The sequence below is a fragment of the Macaca thibetana genome, chromosome X, assembly GCF_024542745.1.
Source record: "Macaca thibetana thibetana isolate TM-01 chromosome X, ASM2454274v1, whole genome shotgun sequence".
NCBI classification, from domain to species: domain Eukaryota; kingdom Metazoa; phylum Chordata; class Mammalia; order Primates; family Cercopithecidae; genus Macaca; species Macaca thibetana.
In genome coordinates this window covers 2380734-2401893 of record NC_065598.1, presented here as the reverse complement: position 1 = coordinate 2401893, position 21160 = coordinate 2380734, and the positions used below count along the sequence as shown (strand labels likewise).

At 46.4% G+C, this 21160-nt stretch overlaps 1 protein-coding gene across 3 annotated transcripts in view; it reads left to right on the top strand.

Annotated features, from left to right (window-relative positions):
• The window catches only part of ARSD (arylsulfatase D), a 29278-nt gene that overhangs the window by 2737 nt on the left and 5381 nt on the right, over positions 1 to 21160 (top strand). For 2 of the 3 annotated variants that reach the window (XM_050776645.1, XM_050776646.1), the window contains exons 2-8: positions 241 to 390; positions 4203 to 4324; positions 5465 to 5587; positions 10798 to 11221; positions 13317 to 13453; positions 18254 to 18388; positions 19076 to 19238. In XM_050776645.1, the coding sequence (XP_050632602.1) occupies positions 241 to 390; positions 4203 to 4324; positions 5465 to 5587; positions 10798 to 11221; positions 13317 to 13453; positions 18254 to 18388; positions 19076 to 19238 (1254 nt within the window). The other variant, XM_050776647.1, reaches the window with a different exon arrangement.

The following is a 21160-nucleotide window of genomic DNA, read 5'->3' as shown; positions in this document are numbered from 1 at the left end:
AAAAGCTCTCCTGTTTCCCAGTTCATCTGCATCTCGCTACTGGGCCACGAGAAATAGCAGTCTGACCCTCGTTTGGTCCAGGGACACTAGTGCACTAATTCAGGCCGGGATAATAACCTCCCATAAAGCTGAACGTCTTAATTTAGTGATAAGACCTTTGCCTTCCCAGCGAGCTGCCTTGAAATGCCTGCTTCCCGTGCCAAATTGTAGATGGTCATTTCTGTTTCACTTTCTCTCCAGGGACTCTTTGCTGGTGCTGCTGTTTTTATGCTTGCTTCTGAAGACGTGTGAACCTAAAACTGCAAATGCCTTTAGACCAAATATCCTACTGATCATGGCAGATGATCTAGGCATTGGGGATCTCGGTTGCTATGGGAACAACACCCTGAGGTACAGCTGGTTGTTGTTATTGGTGGTGATGTTATGTGAGTTTGACTGAATGGTGCATTTAAAATCTGCCTAGAGAAATTAGGAAACTCCTTAGGACCTCAGAACTCAACACCACAAAAAACTACCAACAGGTAAAAAGGCCCTTTTAAACGATGCAGAACTGCGGTGAGTGGGTGAATGTATTATTACCACAAAATGGGTAGCTTAAAACAAAGGGAATTTGTTCTCCTAGTTCTGGAGACCAGAAACCTTAAATCCAGGTGTGGGCAGGGCCGGGCTCCCTCTGGGGGCCCTATGGGAGGATCCTTCCTGCCTTTCCCAGCTCCTGGGGGCTTCAGGTGTCCCTGGGCTTGTGGCCCCATCACTCCAGTCTCTGCCTCCGTCTCCACGCGGCCTCCTCCTCTGCGTCTGTGTCCTAATCTCCTCGTCCTATAAGGACACAGGTCACTGCAGCAAGGCCCGCCCACTGTAAAGGTCTCATCTTCTGTTGAGTACGTTTGCAAACGCCATCGGTTGCTGGCTGAGTTCTGGTCTCCTCCAAATTTATAGGTTTAAGCCCTAACCACCGGTACTTCAGGGTGTGACCGTATTCAGATGGGGTCTCTGAAGAGGTAATTGAGTTAAACCGAGGTCCTTAGGGTGAGCCCTAATCTGATATGGATTACCAAAAGAGGAGATGAAGACACCGACGGAGCTCCCTGCGAAGCTGTAGAGAAGGACCCTTCCTGCTTCTCCCAGCTCCTGGGGGCTCCAGGCATCTCTGGGCCTGTGGCCACATCACTCCAGTGTCTGCCTCCGTCCCCACGTGGCCTTCTCCTCTGTGTCTGTGTTTCCTCCTCTGTCTTTTAGAAGGACACTGGTCATTGCATGTAGGGCCCTCTCTAAATCAGGATGATCTCATCTCAGGATACCTAACTAACAACATCTCCAAAGACAGTTTTTCTAAGCAAGGTCCCACACACAGGTTTGGGGGGTCAGCACGTGGACAGATCGGTTGGCAGACCCCCATTCGTTCAGCTCACTGCAGTGGCATGTGCAAACACAGAGTAGTAGCCTCTATGCCAGCCTTACCAGCAGAGTGCTTGAGTGGTGCTCACGTGCCTTCTACAACAGGAGAAAAGGTGAGAAACCTCCTTATTCCGTTTAGTGGCCTTTTCTCCTAGAAGGATCGCCCCAGAGCGCAGGCTGCATCTGCTTTTCAATCGCTGCCAACCTCAGGAGTGGTCCCCACAGAACAAGGCCTCCCTTCTTTGCAGTGGACATTGCAGCACCTGCAGCAGTGTGCCCTGTGCGGGCCGGGCGCGGTGGCTCCTGCCTGTCATCCCAGCACTTTGGGAGGCCAAGGAAGGTGGATCACTTGAGCCCAGGAGTTTGAGACCAGCCTGGGCAATATGGCAAAACCCTGTCTCTATGAAACATACAAAAAATTAGCCAGGTGTGGTGGCACACGCCTGTAGTCCCAGCTACTCGGGAAGCTGAGAGAGGATGGCTTGAGCCCGGGAGGTGGAGGTTATGGTGAGCTGAGATCGCACCACTGCATTCTAGCCTGGGCCACAGAGCAAGACCCTGTCTCTAAATCAGTCAATCAATCAATCAATCTGGCCCCTGTCCAGGGATCCCCTTGCGAACACCCTGAGCAGGCCTGGTTGTAATTCACAGAACATGTGGTTCATCTGTTTATAGTGTACAGTTCAGGGACTTCTAGTCTATTCACAGAGCCATCCATCCATCACCACAAACCATGTTAGAGCATTTACATACCCCCAGAGAAACTGCGCCCCTTTAGCCATCACCTTCAGCTAGGGGCAAATCTGTGTCCCCTAAATGCCTACGTTGAAGTCCTAATCCCCAGGACCTCAGACTGTGACTCTATTTGGAGACTGAGTCTTTAGAGAGGTGATTCAGGTAAAATGAGTCACTAGGGTGGGCCCTGATCCAATAGGATTAGGGTCCTCATAAGAAGAGGAGATAAGGACACAGACACGCATAGAGCAGTGACCACCTGAGGACACAGGGAGAAGATGGTGTCTATGAGCCCAGGAGAGCGACCTCGGGAGGAACCAGCCCTGCCCACGCTTGATCTCAGACTTCCAGCTCCCAGAAATGTGAGCGAATAAATGTCTACTGGGTTTGTTTTTCTGTTTTATTTTGTTTTGTTTTTTGAGACAGGGTCTCACTCTATTGCCCAGGCTGGAATGCAGTGGCGTGATCACAGCTCACTGCAACCTCCGTCTCCTGGGCTCAAGCAATCCTCCCACCTCAGCCTCCTGAGTAGCTGAGACTACAGGCACATGCCACCGTGCCCAGCTCATTTTTATATTTTTTTGTAGAGACAGGTTTTCACTATGTTGCCAAGGCTTGTCTCGAACTCCTGGCCTCAAGTGATCCACCCACCTTGGCCCCCCAAAGTGCTGGGATGACAGGCGGAAGCCACTGCACCCAACCAATACCTGGCGTTGAAGCTGCCAGCTGTGTAGGACTTTGTTACGGCAGCCCCAGCTAACACTCCTCCAACTCTCTCAGCACCCTAACCCTCGGCCTCTGGCAGCCACTAATATACTTTCCATCTCTATAGACTGCCCTGTTAGGGACCTTTCATACAAATGGAATTATATGACCTGTGGTTTTTTATGTCAGGGCGCTTTCACAGAACACAGTGTTTTCAGGGCTCCTCCCCGTGGCAGCAAGTGTCAGTACTGTTCCTCACCCTTGCAGTGGCCAAGTCATATTCCATAGGTTCCATTCTATGTGGATGCTTCTTTTGACTTCTCTTTCTTTTTCTTTCTTTCTTTCTTTCTTGACTTCTCTTTCTCTTTCTTTCTTTCTTTCCTTCCTTGCTTCCTTCCTTCCTTCCTTCCTTTTTTTTTAGTTTTTTGAGACAGGGTCTCACTCTGTTCTCTCACCCAGGCTGGAGTGCAGTGGTGTGATCTCGGATCACTGCAACCTCCACCTCCTGGGCTCAAGCTATTCTCCTGTCTCAGCCTCCTGAGTAGCTGGGATTACAGGCATGCACCACGTTGCCTGACTAATTTCTGTATTTTTTTTAGTAGAGATGGAGTTTTACCATGTTGGCTAGGCTGGTCTTGAACTCCTGACCTCAAGTGATCCGCCCGCCTAGGCCTCCCAAAGTGTTGAGATTACGGGCATGAGCCACCGTGCCCGGCCCTCACTGTTTTTTGATATCTGATGCTGAAAGCTTTTAGGCCTCTTCTGTCTGGCTCCACATCTGGACGAGTAGATAAGAAAGCACAGGGACTGTCTCCTTCAGTGCTGACGGCAGATTCAGACCATAAACGCCCCCACCCTTGCATGGGAGCCCTCATCCCAGCCCCACACCCTCACCACAATTAAAAACAAAAATCTCCTTTCCTTGCTTCCTTAATTTCACATGAGCTTGGAAGGCCTGCCCTGCTCTCCCCGGAAAGCCTCATTATGAGAGTCATAAATTGTCTCATATACTGTGTGTGTGTGTGTGTGTGTGTGTGTGTGTGTGTGTGTGTGTGTGATGTCATCCATCTCAACATCAACACCAAAGGAAAGCCTCATTATGAGAGTCATAAATTGTCTCATATAGTGTGTGTGTGTGTGTGTGTGTGTGTGTGTGTGTGTGTGTGTGAGTGATGTCATCCATCTCAACATCAACACCAAACTTAGGACAGGGGTCGATCAGCCTCTACAGGAGACCATAATGCTACTAATTCTGAAATCCGGTGAAGTCTTTGCAGTCTATTCCTCTGCCTTTCAGAGCAGGGATCTGCTTAAGCCAAATGCACGTCTCCCTTCCAACAATGACATGTGTGTGCTTTGCTCAGAACGCCGAATATTGACCAACTTGCAGAGGAAGGTGTGAGGCTCACTCAGCACCTGGCGGCTGCCCCGCTCTGCACCCCGAGCCGAGCTGCATTCCTCACGGGGAGACATTCTTTCAGATCAGGTTGGTGTCATGGAGATGATGGAGAAATGGGTACATCTGTGTGCACTCATTCTATCATCTGTAACAGTTGAGTACTGATGGTGAAGATATAGGGGCAATAGTACAAAGATCATCTGCAATTCATCATCTTCCTTGTATTTATGTAAGGAATATTGTATTGTGTGCATACACATAAAAGTTGTGATCATTAGGATGTGAACAGAAAAACCAAGTCTGGAATATTTTAAAGAGGTTTATTCTGAGCCAGTATGACTGATCACAAGAGCAAGTGTCTCTTAGAGAGAGCAAAGTTTCCCCAAGTTGAGAGTCACTCTGATACAGCTAGATGTCAGATAGATAGATAGATAGATAGATAGATAGATAGATAGATAATTGATAGCTAGATACACACTAGATGGATGATAATGACAGATAATGGATGATTGATAGCTAGATATCTAGATGATGATACATAATGATAGATGATGGATAATGACGTGATAGATGATAGGTAGATAATAGCTAACTGATAGATAATGATAGATGATAGATAAGTGATAGATGATAGATAATGATAGCTGATTGATAGCTAGATGATTAATGATAATGATAGATAATACATAGATAGATGGATAGATATAGATGATGGATACATATTGAGATAGACAGGTGACAGGTGATAACTAGGTAAACAGATAGATAGACATATGATAGATCACGTAGAGTGTGTCATCCTAAGGTAGGGTGTCTCTGTTTTGGCATGATGGACATTTGGGGCTAGATGATTCTCTGGTGGGGCCGTTCTGTGCACTGTATGTCGGGTCTTGAGCAGCATCTCTGGACTCCACGCTCCCGATAACGAGTAGCACCACACCCCACCCTTTCTGAGTTGTGACACCACAAACATCTCCAGACATTGGCCATGCTTATTATTTCAAGAATAGTGTGATAGATAGGTAGGTAGGTAGGTAGGTAGATAGATAGATGACAGATGATAGATGGGTAGATAATTGATAGCTCCATACATGATAGATGGATGATAGATAATAGCAGCTTGGCTCGGGTGCACAAATCCAGATCTCAGACACCAAATCCCCCTGGTTGAGAAGTGCTCATCTAGAGAAGGGAAAGTAAATTCTTCCTCTTTTCCCTGCCCCACAGGCATGGAAGCCAGCAATGGATACCGGGCCCTTCAGTGGAACGCTGGCTCAGGTGGTCTCCCTGAGAACGAAACCACTTTTGCAAGAATCTTGCAGCAGCGCGGCTATGCAACTGGCCTCATAGGTGTGGATATGTGGGAGCCTAACATTATACGGTGGTTGAGAAGATTCGTGATAAAAAAGATCCCAGGCCGGGTGCAGTGGTGCACGCCTGTAATCCCAGCTACTCAGGAGGCTGAAGCAGGAGAATCACTTGAACCCGGGAGGCGGAGGCTGCAGGGAGCCAAGATCGCGCCACTGCACTCCAGTCTGGGTGACAGAGCGAGACTCCATCTCAAAGAAAAAAAAGAAAATCCCGTTTTCCTGCAAAGGAAAACAATGCTGTGTCCTCTGAATCAGAAGTTGGTGCCTGGTCCATCTCAGGCCTATCGGATTGTCCCCAGTTTTTGATGAGTTTTTTTTTTCTTTTTAAATTCAAAATCCTAGGAGATTGCCCTCTTTTCTTCTCTGGACCTATCAGTCTTCAGCTTGTCCCCATTTATCACGACCTTCTTCAGATATTATCTTTCTCTGCATGGCCACTCACCATCTCAAAACCCCCAGAGTTAACCAACACTGCCTTCCTTTAGACAACAAGCCCCGGCAGGGCAGAACACCCTCTTTATAACAGACAGCGTGTCAGGGGTCTCCAAGAGCACCCAGTATAACAGACAGCGTGTCAGGGGTCTCCAAGAGCACCCAGTATAACAGACAGCGTGTCAGGGGTCTCCAAGAGCACCCAGTATAACAGACAGCGTGTCAGGGGTCTCCAAGAGCACCCAGTATAACAGACAGCATGCCAGGGGTCTCCAAGAGCACCCAGTATAACAGCGTGTCAGGGGTCTCCAAGAGCACCCAGTATAACAGACAGTGTGTCAGGGGTCTCCAAGAGCACCCAGTATAACAGACAGCGTGTCAGGGGTCTCCAAGAGCACCCAGTATAACAGACAGCGTGTCAGGGGTCTCCAAGAGCACCCTTAAGTTCAGACAGTTGCCAGGAGGGTTTGGCATGCAGTCGTGCTCATGAGTGATTGATGACAGTCAAAGGAGGTGAGGCAGAATCAGTGATGGGAATTCCATGGAATGAAGCCCAGGGCAGACCAGACACAAGCTCCCAAGAATCCTCCCCCAGTGGGATCACACAGGATGCACCATATTCCCCAGAAATGAGTTTTAACAGCAGCATGGAATGCTGTCCATTAGGGGAGCTCCCGGAGACTCAGCGCCCCGGGGTTTCTGTTGGGGGCTGGTTCTGCAGGCACTCACTGCCTGGCAGCTACCCGAATTCCAGACTCCCAGAACCGAAAGAGGTGCTTAGCATGAACCATGCTGCTTTTGCATATAGTTTAGGCACAGTCAGCTTATTATTTTAATAGTGTGAATTCTCCATTGGAAATCCAGATCTCAAACACCAGCCACGGGGAATCTTACAAGCTGGCCTTTGTAAGGGGCACTAGCTCAGGCCTGCCCCTTAGACTCCTTTCTGCATGGAGAGGAAAGGAGGGAGATGTTGGTTTATGCCGCCAAGCTCCAGGCAGTCTGCTGGTTACCTCCTTCATTCCTTGCCCAGCCTGTGGGTTTAGAGGTGCTGTCCCCGTCATATACATGAGAACATGGGAGCTCAATGGTGTGGTGAGGTCACCGCCCTGACCTGGTGGTGAGATCTTTGTGCAGGGTCCCCAGTTCCTCTCTGTGCTTTTCTCACACTCAAAGCCACTGTCCCATTCACAGGAGCTGCAACATCCCAACTTGTTCAAAACTGTGGTTTTCTAAAGGAGGACAACCATTGTTCCTCCTTTTCAAGTTTCCTGCCACTTTATTTTTATTTTTAAATTTTTTAAAAGTTTTTTCTTCTTTTATTTTTTATTTTATTTTTTTGAGACAGAGTCTTGCTCTGTCCCCTAGACTGGAGTGCAGTGGCGTGATTGCAACTCACTGCAGCCTCCACCTCCTGGGTTCAAGCGATTCTCCTGCCTCAGTCTCCCAAGTAGCTGGGACCACAGACATGTGCCACCATGCTCGGCTAATTTTTTTTTTTGCATTTTTAGTAGAGCCAGGGTTTCAGCATGTTGGCCAGGCTGGTCTTGAACTCCTGACCTCAAGTGATCCACCTACTTTGGCCTCCCAAAGTGCTGGGATTACAGGGCCAGTGCTTTATACTGTAGAACTCTGTGTATCTCCTACTCTGAGGGTGGATCCTTCCTTCCTTCCTTCCTTCCTTCCTTCCTTCCTTCCTTCCTTCCTTCCTTCCTTTCTTTCCTCTTTCTTCTTGAGATAGGTCTTCTCAGGTGATCCTCTCACCTCAGCTTCCTAACTAGCTGGAACCACAGGCACGTGCCACCATGCCCAGCTAATTTTATTTCTTGTTTTTGTAGAGATGGGGTCTTGCTATGTTGCCCAGGCTGGTCTTGAACTCCTGGCCTCAAGAGAGCCTCCCACCTTAGCCTCCAAAAGTGATGAGATTACAGGTGTCAGTCACTGCACTCAGCCAATTTTTCTTTCTTTTGTTAACTATATAAGTGGATTTACTTTTCTTTACCAAGATTGCAGACCTTGCATACCTCTGCATCTTGGTAAACATTAGCATTTCTTCTAAGAGTCTTCATTTTGTGGTTCACACACTCAGTCTGTTTTGGGGAAAGCCTGTTCATGTTCCAGAGACACTCCTCACCACATCCAAGCATATTTTTTCCTTTAAACATAAGAAGGGGGAATAGGAGTGTGTCTGGGTTTGGGAAAAAGATACATTTTTACGGGTTCTGGAGTTCTGAGGACAGTTTGTGAGGAGTGGTCAGGAGGAAGTGGGGAGAAACCAGCTTGAACTCCTCCACTTTTTTTTTTTTTTTTTTTTTTTTTGGAGACAGGGTCTCCCAGGCTGGAGTACAGTGGCATGATCTTGGCTCACTGCAACCTCTACCTCCCAGGCTCAAGCAATCCTCCCACTTCAGCCTCCTGAGTAGCGGAGGAGGTGCCTGCCACCATGCCCGGCTAATTTTGTATTTTTAGTAGAGTTGGGGTTTTGCCATGTTGCCCAGGCTGGTCTTGAACTCCTGGACTCAAGCCATCCACCCGCCTCTGCCTCCTAAAGTGCTAGGATTACAGGTGAGAGCCGCCGCACCTGGCCTGATCTCCTCTAGTTTCAAGTGGGGCAAATAGGGCCTTGAAGCCTTTCCCATCTGTTCTGTACCTCAATTTGAGTTGGCGGATGGTCTGGACGTGAGATGGACAGAAGGTCCACATGGACAGCCCAGTTCTTGGACATTCTCCTGAAATTTGAGGTGTGGGCTTCCCCACGTTCTACCTCTATGATATTGTTCTAACAGTTACTGCCTTAGGAAAAGTTGTATAAGGGCATTTTGATTACAAGTTGGTGGAGAGAGCCAGTTTCTGCTACTATGTTACAGAATTATTCAGGAGTCGACTATCATTAGTAACTGGTTACCTTTTAAGCAACATAGATTTATATACATACAAAACATAATTATATTTTTATACACTTAATATATATTTATATACTTTATATACTTTAATACTTATATATAACTTATAATACTTATATTTACTTATATATGTAACATATTAGTTATATATAACTTATAATATATAACCTTATAAAATATATAAGTATATATTTTATATGATATATATAATATATAGGTAATATATACTTATATATATTTTAGGTAATATATATGTTACTTAAAATTATTTACTTGTGGCCGGGCGCGGTGGCTCATGCCTATAATCCCAGCACTTTGGGAGGCCGAGGTGGGCAGATCACCTGAGGTCAAGAGTTTGAAACCAGCCTGACCAACATGGAGAAACCCCATTTCTACTAAAAATACAAAAAATTAACTAGGGATGGTGGCGCATGCCTCCAATCCCAGCTATTCAGAAGGCTGAGGTAGGAGAATCTCCTGAACCTGGGAGGCAGAGGTTGCAGTGGGCCAAGATTGTGCCATTGAACACCAGCCTAGGTGACAGAGTGAGACTCCATCTCAAAAAAAAGAAAATTATTTGCCTGTATATATAGGTTATATATATTTATATATTAATTATGTATATATAAATATTAATAGTTATACAGGTTATATATATACAGATTATATATAATATATGTTACCTATGTATAAATATTAATATAGTTTATATTATATTTATATATACATAGGTAATGTATAAATATATATAACCTATATATACAGGTAAATAATTTTCTCTTTTTTGAGATATGAATACAGGTTATATATAATATATTTTATCTATTTGTATTTCTGTATATATTTATATATATAAAAATTTATGTGTAGGGCCCCTTTGATGTATTGTGTACTCTTACATTATAAAGATTTTCTTTTTTCAGTATAATATAATATGTAATACATGTTATGTAATATATAACAATGTATATTTGTAATGTATATAATACATAACATATTTGTATATATATAAATATAAATATTTTCAAATGTATGCAACTGTTATATTGAAAGGCACGTAACGATCACATTTTAAATATTTATATTTATCACATTATAAATATTTATATTTATATAGGTTATATATTACATATATAAGATATAAAACCTATATTATAAGTAATATATATCCTATAATATAAATACATGTATTACATATATATAAATGATATTTTGTAAATTATTTAATAGCAAAATGGTCTAGGGTTGCAAGCCTGTAAGAGCAACATTCTGGAAAGTCTTAAACCTTTTTTATTTTATTTTTTTATTTGTTTGTATATATATATATATATTTTTTTTTTTTTGAGATGGAGTCTCGCTCTGTCTCCCAGGCTGGAGTGCAGTGGCACGATCTCGGCTCACTGCAACCTCTGCCTCCCGGGTTCACGCCATTCTCTTGCCTCAGCCTCCCGAGTAGCTGGGACTACAGGCTCCCGTCACCTGTATCGTATTTTTTTTAGTAGAGACGGGGTTTCACCGTGTTAGCCAGGATGGTCTCGATCTCCTGACCTCGTGATCTGCCCGCCTCGGCCTCCCAGAGGGCTGAGATTACAGGCGTGAGCCACCGCGCCGGGGAAAGTCTTAAACCTTTAATCATTTGCCAACGGTTCTGACATGGATACATTCATTAGTCTCCACGGGTTAGAATGCATTCATTTAAACACCCGTATCCAGTCCATTCATTGCCTTTCCATTTCCAGTTTTGTTCTTTGCAGACTTTTCTTTTCCTGCCGACGCGGAATGATTCCAAGGTTCTTTGCAGCAGACAGGGCTGCTTCAAAGCGGGTCTCTGTTGAACGTTTTGCGTTTCTTTTAGGAAAATGGCACCAGGGTGTGAATTGTGCATCCCGCGGGGATCACTGCCACCACCCCCTGAACCATGGATTTGACTATTTCTACGGCATGCCCTTCACGCTCACAAACGACTGTGACCCAGGCAGGCCCCCCGAAGTGGACGCCGCCCTGAGGGCGCAGCTCTGGGGTTACACCCAGTTCCTGGCGCTGGGGATTCTCACCGTGGCTGCCGGCAAGACCTGCGGTTTCATCTCTGTCTCCGGGAGAGTGGTCACTGGCATGGCTTGCGTGCTCTTCCTGTTTTTCATCTCCTGGTACTCCAGCTTCGGGTTTGTGAGACGCTGGAACTGTGTCCTGATGAGAAACCATGACGTCACGGAGCAACCCATGGTTCTGGAGAAAACAGCGAGTCTTATGCTAAAGGAAGCTGTTTCCTATATTGAAAGGTAAGCAACCATCGCATCTTAAAGAGGAGATGGGGCTGGGCGCGATGGCTCATGCCCGTCAACCTAGCACTTTGGGAGGCCAAGATGGGAGGATCTTTTAGCCCAGGTGCTTTAGACTAGCTTGGGCAACATAGGAAGACTGGTTCTACAATAAATAAAATCATTAGCCATGCATGGTGGTGTGTGCCTGCAATACCAGCTACTCAGGAGGCTAAGGTGGGAGGTTCGCTTCAGCCTCGGATGTCGAGGCTGCAGTAAGCAATGATCACACCACTGTACTTCAGCCTGGGTGACAGAGTGAGACCCTGTCGCTAAAAACATAAAAATAAAATTTAATTTTAAAAAAAAGGCAGTAACTGCTCAGAGCATCTGAGAGTCTCGTTATTATCTTTGGGATCTCAGACACAAACCCTCAGAGGAGAAGGGGATGCGGAAGCCAACCTTTTCATATGACTGGGTTTCCCATAGGAGAGTCTCGTTGTGGATGTCATGTGATGGCTCGAATAGCATTGACATACACGCCATTGGATTCTGTACATTTTTATTGACAGTTTTTTAAACTTCTTTTTTTGCATTCTTTGTAGAGATGGGGTCTCACTATGTTGCCCAGGCTGGTCTCAAACTTCTGGGCTCAAACAATCCTCCCATCTTGGCCTCCCAAAGGGCTAGGATTACAGAAGTGAGCCACTGTGCCTGGCCTTTTTCTAATGTCTCATTTTGGGTTTTTTTTGTTTTTGTTTTTTGTTTTGAGGCAAGGTCTCACTATATGGCCCAAGCTGGTCTTGAATTCCTGGGCTCAAGCCATCCTCCCACCTCTGCCTTCCAAAGTGCTGGGATTATAAACGTGAGCCACCATGCCTGGCCCTTACTTTTAAATTTGTACAAATGTATGGGGTATGTGTGAAATTTTGTTATGTATATACACTGAATAGCGAGCAAGTCAGCATACTTACAATATCCATCTCCTGAGTACAATACATTTCGTTAGCTTTGGTCACCGTACTCTGCTGTCAGACATTGAATGTACTCCTTTAAGCTTACTATATGTTTGTACTCTTTAAACCACTTCTCTTTGTCCTTCACCCTTCCCAGGTCTCTATCATTCTATTCTCTATCTTCATGTGATCAATTATTTTAGCTCCCACATATGAGTGACAACATGCAGTATTGGTCATTCTCTGCCTGGCTTATTTTAGTTAACATAGCGACCTCCTGTTTCATCTGTAAATGACAGGATTCCATTCTTTTTGATGGCTGAATAGTATTCCATCATGTACATAGACAAGGTATTCCCTTTTTTTCTGAGACAAGGTTGGCTCTGTCTCCCATGCTGGAGAGCAGTGGTGTGACCATGGCTCACTGCAACCTCTGTCTTCCAGGCTCAAGCAATTCTCATGCCTCCGTCTCTTGAGTGGCTGGGATTATAGGCACCTGCCACCACAACCTGTTAATTTTTTTATTTTTAGTAGAGACAGGGTTTCACCATTTCACCATGTTGGCCAGGCTGGTCTTGAATTCCTGACCTCAACTGATCTGCCAGACTCAGCCTCCCAAAGTGCTGGAATTACACACTTGAGCCACCGTGCCCAGCCTCCATTCTGTTTTATGGCTGAATAGTATTCCATTGTGGACATATACAATATATTCTTTTTTTTTTTTTTTTTTTTTTTTTTTTTTTTTTGAGACAGGGTCATGCTGGAGTGCAGTGGTGTGATCACGGCTGACTGCAAGCTCCACCTCCCAGGCTCAGGCCATCTCCCACCTCAGCCTCCCAAGTAGCTGGGACCACAGGCTCAAGCCACCATGCCCAGCTAATTTTTCTATTTTTGGTAGAGATGGCATTTCACCGTGTTGCCCAGGCTGGTCTTGAACTCCTGGCCTCAAGTGATCCTCCCGACTCGGCCTCCCAAAGTGTTGGGATTACAGGCGCGAGCCACCACGCCTGGCCACCATCTATTTTTTCTGTGTTCACCCACTGATGGACTCAGAAGGCGATCCCCTGCCTTGGCTCTTGTGAATAGTGCTGGAGTGAACATATGGGTGCAGGGGTCCCTTTGATGGACTGTGTATTCTCAACGAGGTTTTCATGTTTCAGACACAAGCATGGGCCATTTCTCCTCTTCCTTTCTTTGCTGCATGTGCACATTCCCCTTGTGACCACGAGTGCATTCGTGGGGAAAAGTCAGCATGGCTTATACGGTGATAATGTGGAGGAGATGGACTGGCTCATAGGTAAGTCAAGGTACCACAGATCCTCACTCCACCCTCGGCCTCAGGTTTGAACATGGGGCGTAACAGACTGGCCATCTGAATATGAACCAGGTTGCAATAAAGAATAAGGGCAGTGGCTCACGCCTGTAATCCCAGCACTTTGGGAGGCCAAGGCAGGCGGATCACCTGAGGTCAGGAGTTCGAGACCAGCTTGTGCAACGTGGTAAAACCCTGTCTCTACTAAAAATACAAAAATTAACCCAGCGTGGTGGTGTGCACCTGTAGTCCCGGCTACTCAGGAGGTTAAGGTACAAGAATCGCTCAAACACAGGAGGCAGAGGTTGCAGTGAGCTGAGATCGTGCCACTGCACTCCAGCCTGGGCGAAAGATCAAGACTCCATCTCAAAAAACAAACAAACAAACAAAAAAAGAATAGGAGTTACTCTTAGGACTTTGGGAGGCCCAGGTGGACAGATCACTTGAGGTCAGGAATTCAAAACCAGCTTGCACAACATAGTGAGACTCCATCTCTACAAAAATAAACGCTTAGCCAGGCATGCTGGTACATGCCTGTAGTCCCAGGTACTCAGGAGGCTGAGGCAGGAGGATCGCTTGAGCCTGGGAAGTCAAGGCTGCAGTGAGCTGAGATTGCACCACTATACTCCAGGCTGGGCAACAGAGTGAGACCCTGTCTCTTTAATAATAATAATAGTACAAAGAATGGGGACAGAACGCACTCCCATATCATTTATTTGCTCCTTCAGTATTCCCAAGTACTTGGTCTAATTCTGCACAAAATCAACCTTCTACACAGCCAGTGACTTCATGTCATCATCAGAAGTTACCGAAAGTGAAGCAATAAAGTTAACGTTCAGGACAATGCAGAGACACTGCCTTCCTTCTATGGCCTTCAAGAAACCCTGGAGAGGACCAGTGAGGCTGCAGATTCTTAAAAGACCGTAGACATTAAAAGTCTTGCAGAATCTGAATGTGTCTCCTGAGACAAGCATAGTGATAGAGTTCACAGTCTTAAAAGTCTGCATTTTCAGATGGGACAAGGTGGCTCATGCCTTTAATCCCAGCATTTTGGGAGGCTGAGGCAGGGAATTGGCTTGAGGCCAGAGTTCAAGACCAGCCTGGGCAACATAGTGAGACCCCCCCATCTCTACAAAAAATTTTAAAAATCAGACAGGCGTGGTGGTGTGCACCTGTGGTCCCAAATACTCCAGAGGTTGAGGTGGGAAGATCGTTTGAGCCCAGGAGGTCGAGGCTGCAATGAGCTATAATTATTGCACCACTGAACTCCAGGCTGGGCAACATAGCAAGACCCTGTCTCCAAAATAAAAAGAAATAAAAGACGAAGTATAGGGAGAAAAACTTCTCTCATATCATTTATTTGGTCCTTCAGTATTTCTGATTACTTAGTCTAATTTTGCACAAAATCAACTGTATTAGTCCATTCTTGCAAAGAAATGCCTGAGACTGGGTAGTTTATAAAGAAAAGTGGTTGGATTGGCTCACGGTTCTGCAGGCTGCTCAGGAAGCATGGTGGTGTCTGCTTCTGGGGAGACCTCGGGAAGCTTTTGCTCATGGTGGAAGGCGAAGGGGAAGCAGGTGTCTTGTGGCAGGAGCAAGACCAAGAGAGGCGGGGAGGAGCCGCACACTTTTCAACAACCAGATCTCAAGAGAAGTTACTCACTTTGCAGCACCAAGGGGGGGATGGTGCTCAAACATTCATGAGAACTCTGCCCCCATCATTCAGTCACCTCCCCCCAGGCCCCGCCGCCAACACTGAGGATGACAATTCCACATGAGATTTGGGTAGGGACAGACATCCAAACCATATTGTCAACCTTCTACACAGTCAACGACTTAACGTCCTCATTAGAAGTTACAGAAACTAAAGCAATAAAGTTTGGGACCATGCAGAGACGTCACCTTCTGTCTATGGCCTTGAAGAAACCCTGGAGAGGACCAACAAGGCTGCAGATTCTTAAGAGAGTGTAGATGTTAAAATCCTTGCAGAATCTGAACGTATCTCCTGAGACAAGCACAGTGATAGGGCGGGATTGGTTCACAGTGTAAGCCAAAAATAAATTCAAAGGCCCCCCACAACCATCTGAATGGATTCCCTCCTTTGCCAGAGTACCCTAAAATTTAACCTGAGAGACTGGATCATGCCATGACGGGAAGAGAGGGTTGGGCTTGCCTCATGCTACCCCTCCAGCATGAACATCCACACAGACCTTAACTCTGATAAGATCCATTTACAGTCTATTCTCTCTGAAGCCTGCTACCTGGAGGCTTCATCTGCGTAATAAAACCTTGGTCTCCACAACTCCTTATCATAACCCAGACATTCCTTTCTATTGATAACTCTTTCAATCAATTACCAATCGGAATATGTTTAAATTCCCCACTTCCAGTTGTTCCACCTTTCCAGCTCAAACCAATGTACATCTTACATATAGTGATGGATGTCTCATGTCCCCCTAAAGTATACAAAACCAAGCTTTGCCCCAACCACAGTGGGCACATGTCATCAGGGCCTCCTGAGGCTGTGTCTTGGGTGCATTCTTAACCTTGGCAAAATAAACTTTCTAAATGGATTGAGAGCTGCCTCAGGTACTTTTCAGTTTACAGCAGTCTTCAAAGTCTGCATTTTCAGAGTTACAGGTGACCATGCGGTTTATATCATTTTGACTTTCAGTACTTTCAGTGACCAGTGGCCTCCAGGGATAAAGCAATTGCTTGGTTTGCAGGGCATCCTTTGCACTGCTGAGCCATCAACCTCCAAGATGCCAATGCCCATAGATGCTAGTGACAGCCCTGCTTCCTCCTACATAGACGGGGTTCTGTCATTACTGAGTCTCACCATTTCCCTCTCCCCAACATCTTTATTATGTGACACACACACATGGCACTATGTTTAAAAAAGCATGCCCATCGGCAACCTCTTGGTGTTGTCTGTTCATTCTGTGTTTTGTATTGGTGGTATCTTGGGGTCGATCAAAAGAGTCAAACGCTGTAAAATATTTGGAGAGATTTATTCTGAGCCAAATATGAGTGACCAGTGACCCCGTGACACAGTCCTCAGGAGGTCCTGAGAACATGTACCCAAGGGGGTCAGGGTGCAGCTCAGCTTTATACATTTAGGGAGAAATACGGCATCAATCAATATATGTAAGACGTACCTTGGTTCGGTCCAGAAAGGCAAGACCACTGAAAGGGGGGACTTCCTGGTCAAAGCTGGATTTACAGATTTTCTGATTGGCAGGTGGTTGAAAAAGTTATTATCTGAGAATCAATAGAAGGGAATGTCTGGGTTGTGATAAGGGGTTGTGGAGGCCAAGGTTTCATGATGCCAAAGAAGCCTCCAGGTAGCAGGCTTCAGAGAGAATACAGGGTAAATGTTTCTTATCAGACTTAAAGAGTCTGTTCTATCAGTCTTTTTTTTTTTTTTTTTTCAAACAGGGTCTCACTCTGTTGCCCAGGCTGGAGTGCAGTGGTGCAATCTTGACTCATTGCAGCCTTGATCTCCCAGGCTCAGGCAATCCTCCCACTTCAGCCTCCCGAGTAGCTGGGACTACACACAAGCATGTGCCGCCACACCTGGCTAATTTTTGTAATTTTTGTAGAGACAGGGTTTTACCATGTTGACCAGGCTGGTCTTGAACTCCTGAGCTCAATCTTCCTGCCTCAGCCTCCCAAAGTGCTGGGATGACAGGAATGAGCCATCGTGCCTGGCCTTCTCCCGGTCATAAAGTCTCTGTTTTAATGTGAATGCTGGTCAGTTGTGCCTGAATTCCAAAGGGAAGAGGGTATCATGACGCATGTCCACCCCCCGCCCCCCACCCCCACCACTTTCCATCATGGCCTGACCTAGTTTTTGTTTTTTGTTTCGTTTTGTTTTGTTTTTTTGAGATGGAGTCTTGCTCTGTCACCCAGGCTGGAGTGCAGTGATGCGATCTTGGCTCACTGCAAGCTCTGCCTCCCGGGTTCACGCCATTCTCCTGCCTCAGCCTCCCAAGTAGCTGGGACTACAGTTGCCCACCACCATGCCTGACTAATTTTTTTGTGTTTTTAGTAGAGATGGGGCTTCACAGTGTTAGCCAGGATGGTCTCGATCTCCTGACCTTGTGATCTGCCCGCCCCGGCCTCCCAAAGTGCTGGGATTACAGGCGTGAGCCACCGTGCCCGGCACTCTTTTGTTTTGTTTTGTTTTGTTTTGTTTTGTTTTTTTGAGGCAGTCTCACTCTGTTGCCCAGGCTGGAGTGCAGTGGTGCAATCTCACCTCACTGCAACCTCTGCCTCGTGGGTTCAAGCCATTCTCCTGCCTCAGCCTCCCAAGTAGCTGGGATTACAGGCGTGCACCCCCACACCTACCTAATTTTTATGTTTTTGGTAGAGATGAGGTTTCACCATAGTGGCCAGGCTGGTCTTGAACTCCTGGCCTCAGGTGATCCACCCACCTCAGGCTCCCAAAGTGTTTGTTGGGATTACAGGCGTGAGCCACCATGCCTGGCCTGACCTAGTTTTTCAGGTTAACTTTGGAATAGCCTTGGCTGAAGGGAGAGTCCATCAGTCGTTGGGGGGCTTAGACTTTTATTATTGGTTTGCATTGTAAACAGTCCTGTGGCATCACAATGATTAGCTATGTCTTACACTTTGGGATCACATCGTAACCATGGCCTCAAGTAACTGTGGTCTCTTCTTACGACTTCCTGGCAAGAGGTGTCTCATGCAGAAAGGAAGAAGTGCATTGAACTAGCAGATGCTGCTTTGTTTTCTTGGTCCTGAAACTTTCCATTTTCTGTAAAGGTAAGATTCTTAATGCCATCGAAGACAATGGCTTAAAGAACTCAACATTCACGTATTTCACCTCTGACCATGGAGGGCATTTAGAGGCAAGAGATGGACACAGCCAGTTAGGGGGATGGAACGGAATTTACAAAGGTGAGTTGTGGACACCGGGGACACATATGCATTCAACCAAATAGCTCCCACCACTGAGGGTCCAAGAACAAGTTGAACTGAGAATGAGTTTGCTCATTTCAAAAAGAATGCATTGAGCACCTACTGTAGTACAAGTTCTACCTAGATGAGCAGGGCAGGCAGATAAAAAGTCACATCCCCTTCCTTTAAAGGGTTTACACTTTAGTAGAATAGAGAGAGGTATAAATAAATAATTCTGATAAAATTAAAATTTATTTTATTCTTAATTTTTAAATATTTAATAAATTTATTACTATTTTAACTTTAGTATTTTAAATACATCAATTAATATTGATGCATAATATTAATCCATATTTTTAAAATTATTGATAGTTAACAAATATTTTTAAATCATTAAATTTAATGAATATTTTAATACATTCTTTTATTCTAAATAAAGGTCGCATAGAGTGACTAGAACAGTTGAATCAGCCACAGTGACCCACTGATATTCAAGAGGCCGGGGAGTAACACAATTCTGGAAATATTGCTGTGGCTGTGTTTGGGAGGCTGGGGCTGGCTGCCGCAGTGTGCGTGTGTGCGTGCGGGTGGCTGTGCATATTCACACACCTATGCACAGATACATCCAGGTGTGTGTATAGACTGGGCAGTTTCTGGCAAAATCCTAATGATGTCTTTTATTTACAGGTGGGAAGGGCATGGGAGGATGGGAAGGTGGGATCCGCGTGCCCGGGATCTTCCACTGGCCCGGGGTGCTCCCGGCTGGCCGAGTGATTGGAGAGCCCACGAGCCTGATGGACGTGTTCCCTACTGTGGTTCAGCTGGCAGGTGGCGAGGTACCCCAGGACAGGTATGTGGAGATAAGGCCGCCTGTTCCCTGATTTTTTAAAATTGTTTTTATTTTTTATTTTTTTTATGTCAATAGGATTTTGGGGAACAGGTGGTGTTTGGTTACATAAATAAGCTTTTTTTTTTTTTTTTTTTTTTCTGAGACAGAGTCTCACACTCTTGCCCAGGCTGGAGTGCAATGGCACGATCTCGGCTCACTGCAACCTCCGCCTCCCAGATTCAAGTGATTCTCCTGTCTCAGCCTCCCGAGTAGCTGGGATTACAGGCAGGCACCACTGTCTCCTTTACCCATGTGACCATGTATCTTGGGGTCTGTTATGATTAAAAAGTAAGAACAGGTCGGCTGCAATGGCTCATGCTGATAATCCTAGCACTTTGGGAGGTTAGATGGGCGGATCACCTTAGGTCAGGAGCTCGAGACCAGCCTGGCCAACGTGGTGAAACCCCATCTCTACAAAAAATACAAAAATTAGCCGAGTGTGGTAGCTTGTGCCTGTAGTCCCAGCTACTCAGGAAGCTGAGGCATGAGAATCGCTTGACCAGGAGGCAGAGGTTGCAATGAGCTGAGATTGTGCCACTGTACTGCATCCTGGGTGACGGAGCAAGACTGCCTCATAAGAAAAAGTAAGAAAAGTCAACTTAGGAATGTGGGCTGTCCAGCTGAATTTGAAGGCTTTGTGTTAACATCCAAGGTGACAGTGCTGTGTGTAGGGGTGTGTGTGTGTGTGTGTGTAGGGGGGGTGTGTGTGTAGGGGGGTGTGTAGGTGTGTGTGTAGAGGTGTGTAGGGGTGTGTGTGTGTGTGTAGGGGTGTGTGTAGGTGTGTGTGTGTGTAGGGTGTGTGTGTGTGTAGGGGTGTGTGTGTGTGTAGGGGTGTGTGTAGGTGTGTGTGTAGGGGTGTGTGTGTAGGCGTGTGTGTAGGGGTGTGTGTAGGGGTGTGTAGGGGTGTGTGTGTGTAGGGGTGTGTGTGTAGGGGTGTGTGTGTAGGGGTGTGTGTGTAGTAGGGGTGTGTGTGTGTAGGGGTGTGTGTGTAGGGGTGTGTGTGTGTAGGGGTGTGTGTAGGTGTGTGTGTAGGTGTGTGTGTAGTGTGTGTGTGTGTGTAGGGGTGTGTGTGTGTAGGGGTGTGTGTGTAGGGGTGTGTGTGTAGGGGTGTTTGTGTAGGGGTGTGTGTAGGTGTGTGTGTAGGGGTGTGTAGGGGTGTGTGTGTAGGGGTGTGTGTAGGTGTGTGTGTAAGGGTGTGTGTGTGTATGGGGGTGTGTAGGGGTGTGTAGGGGTGTGTGTGTAGGTGTGTGTGTAGGGGTGTGTGTGTAGGGGGTGTGTGTAGGGGTGTGTGTGTAGGGGTGTGTGTAGGTGTGTGTGTAGGGGTGTGTAGGGGTGTGTGTGTTTAGGGGTGTTTGTGTGTAGGTGTGTGTGTAGGTGTGTGTGTGTAGGGGTGTGTGTGTGTAGGGGTGTGTGTAGGGGTGTGTGTGTAGGGGTGTGTGTGTAGGTGTGTGTGTGTAGGGGTGGGTGTGTAGGGGTGGGTGTGTAGGGGTGTGTAGGGGTGGGTGTAGGGGGGTGTGTGTGTAGATGTGTGTGTGTAGGGGTGTGTGTGTAGGGGTGTGTGTGTAGGGGTGTGTAGGGGGTGTGTGTGTGTAGGGGTGTGTGTGTGTAGGGGTGTGTGTGTGTAGGTGTGTGTGTAGGGGTGTGTGTGTAGGGGTGTGTGGTGTAGGGGTGGGTGTGTAGGTGTGTGTGTAGGTGTGTGTGTAGGTGTGTGTGTGTGTGTAGGTGTATGTGTAGGGGGTGTGTGTGGGGGGTGTGTGTGTGTAGGTGTGTGTAGGTGTGTGTGTGTGTAGGTGTGTGTAGGGGTGTGTGTGTGTAGGGGTGTGTAGGGGGTGTGTGTGTGTGTAGGGGTGTGTGTGTGTGTAGGGGTGTGTGTAGGGGTGTGT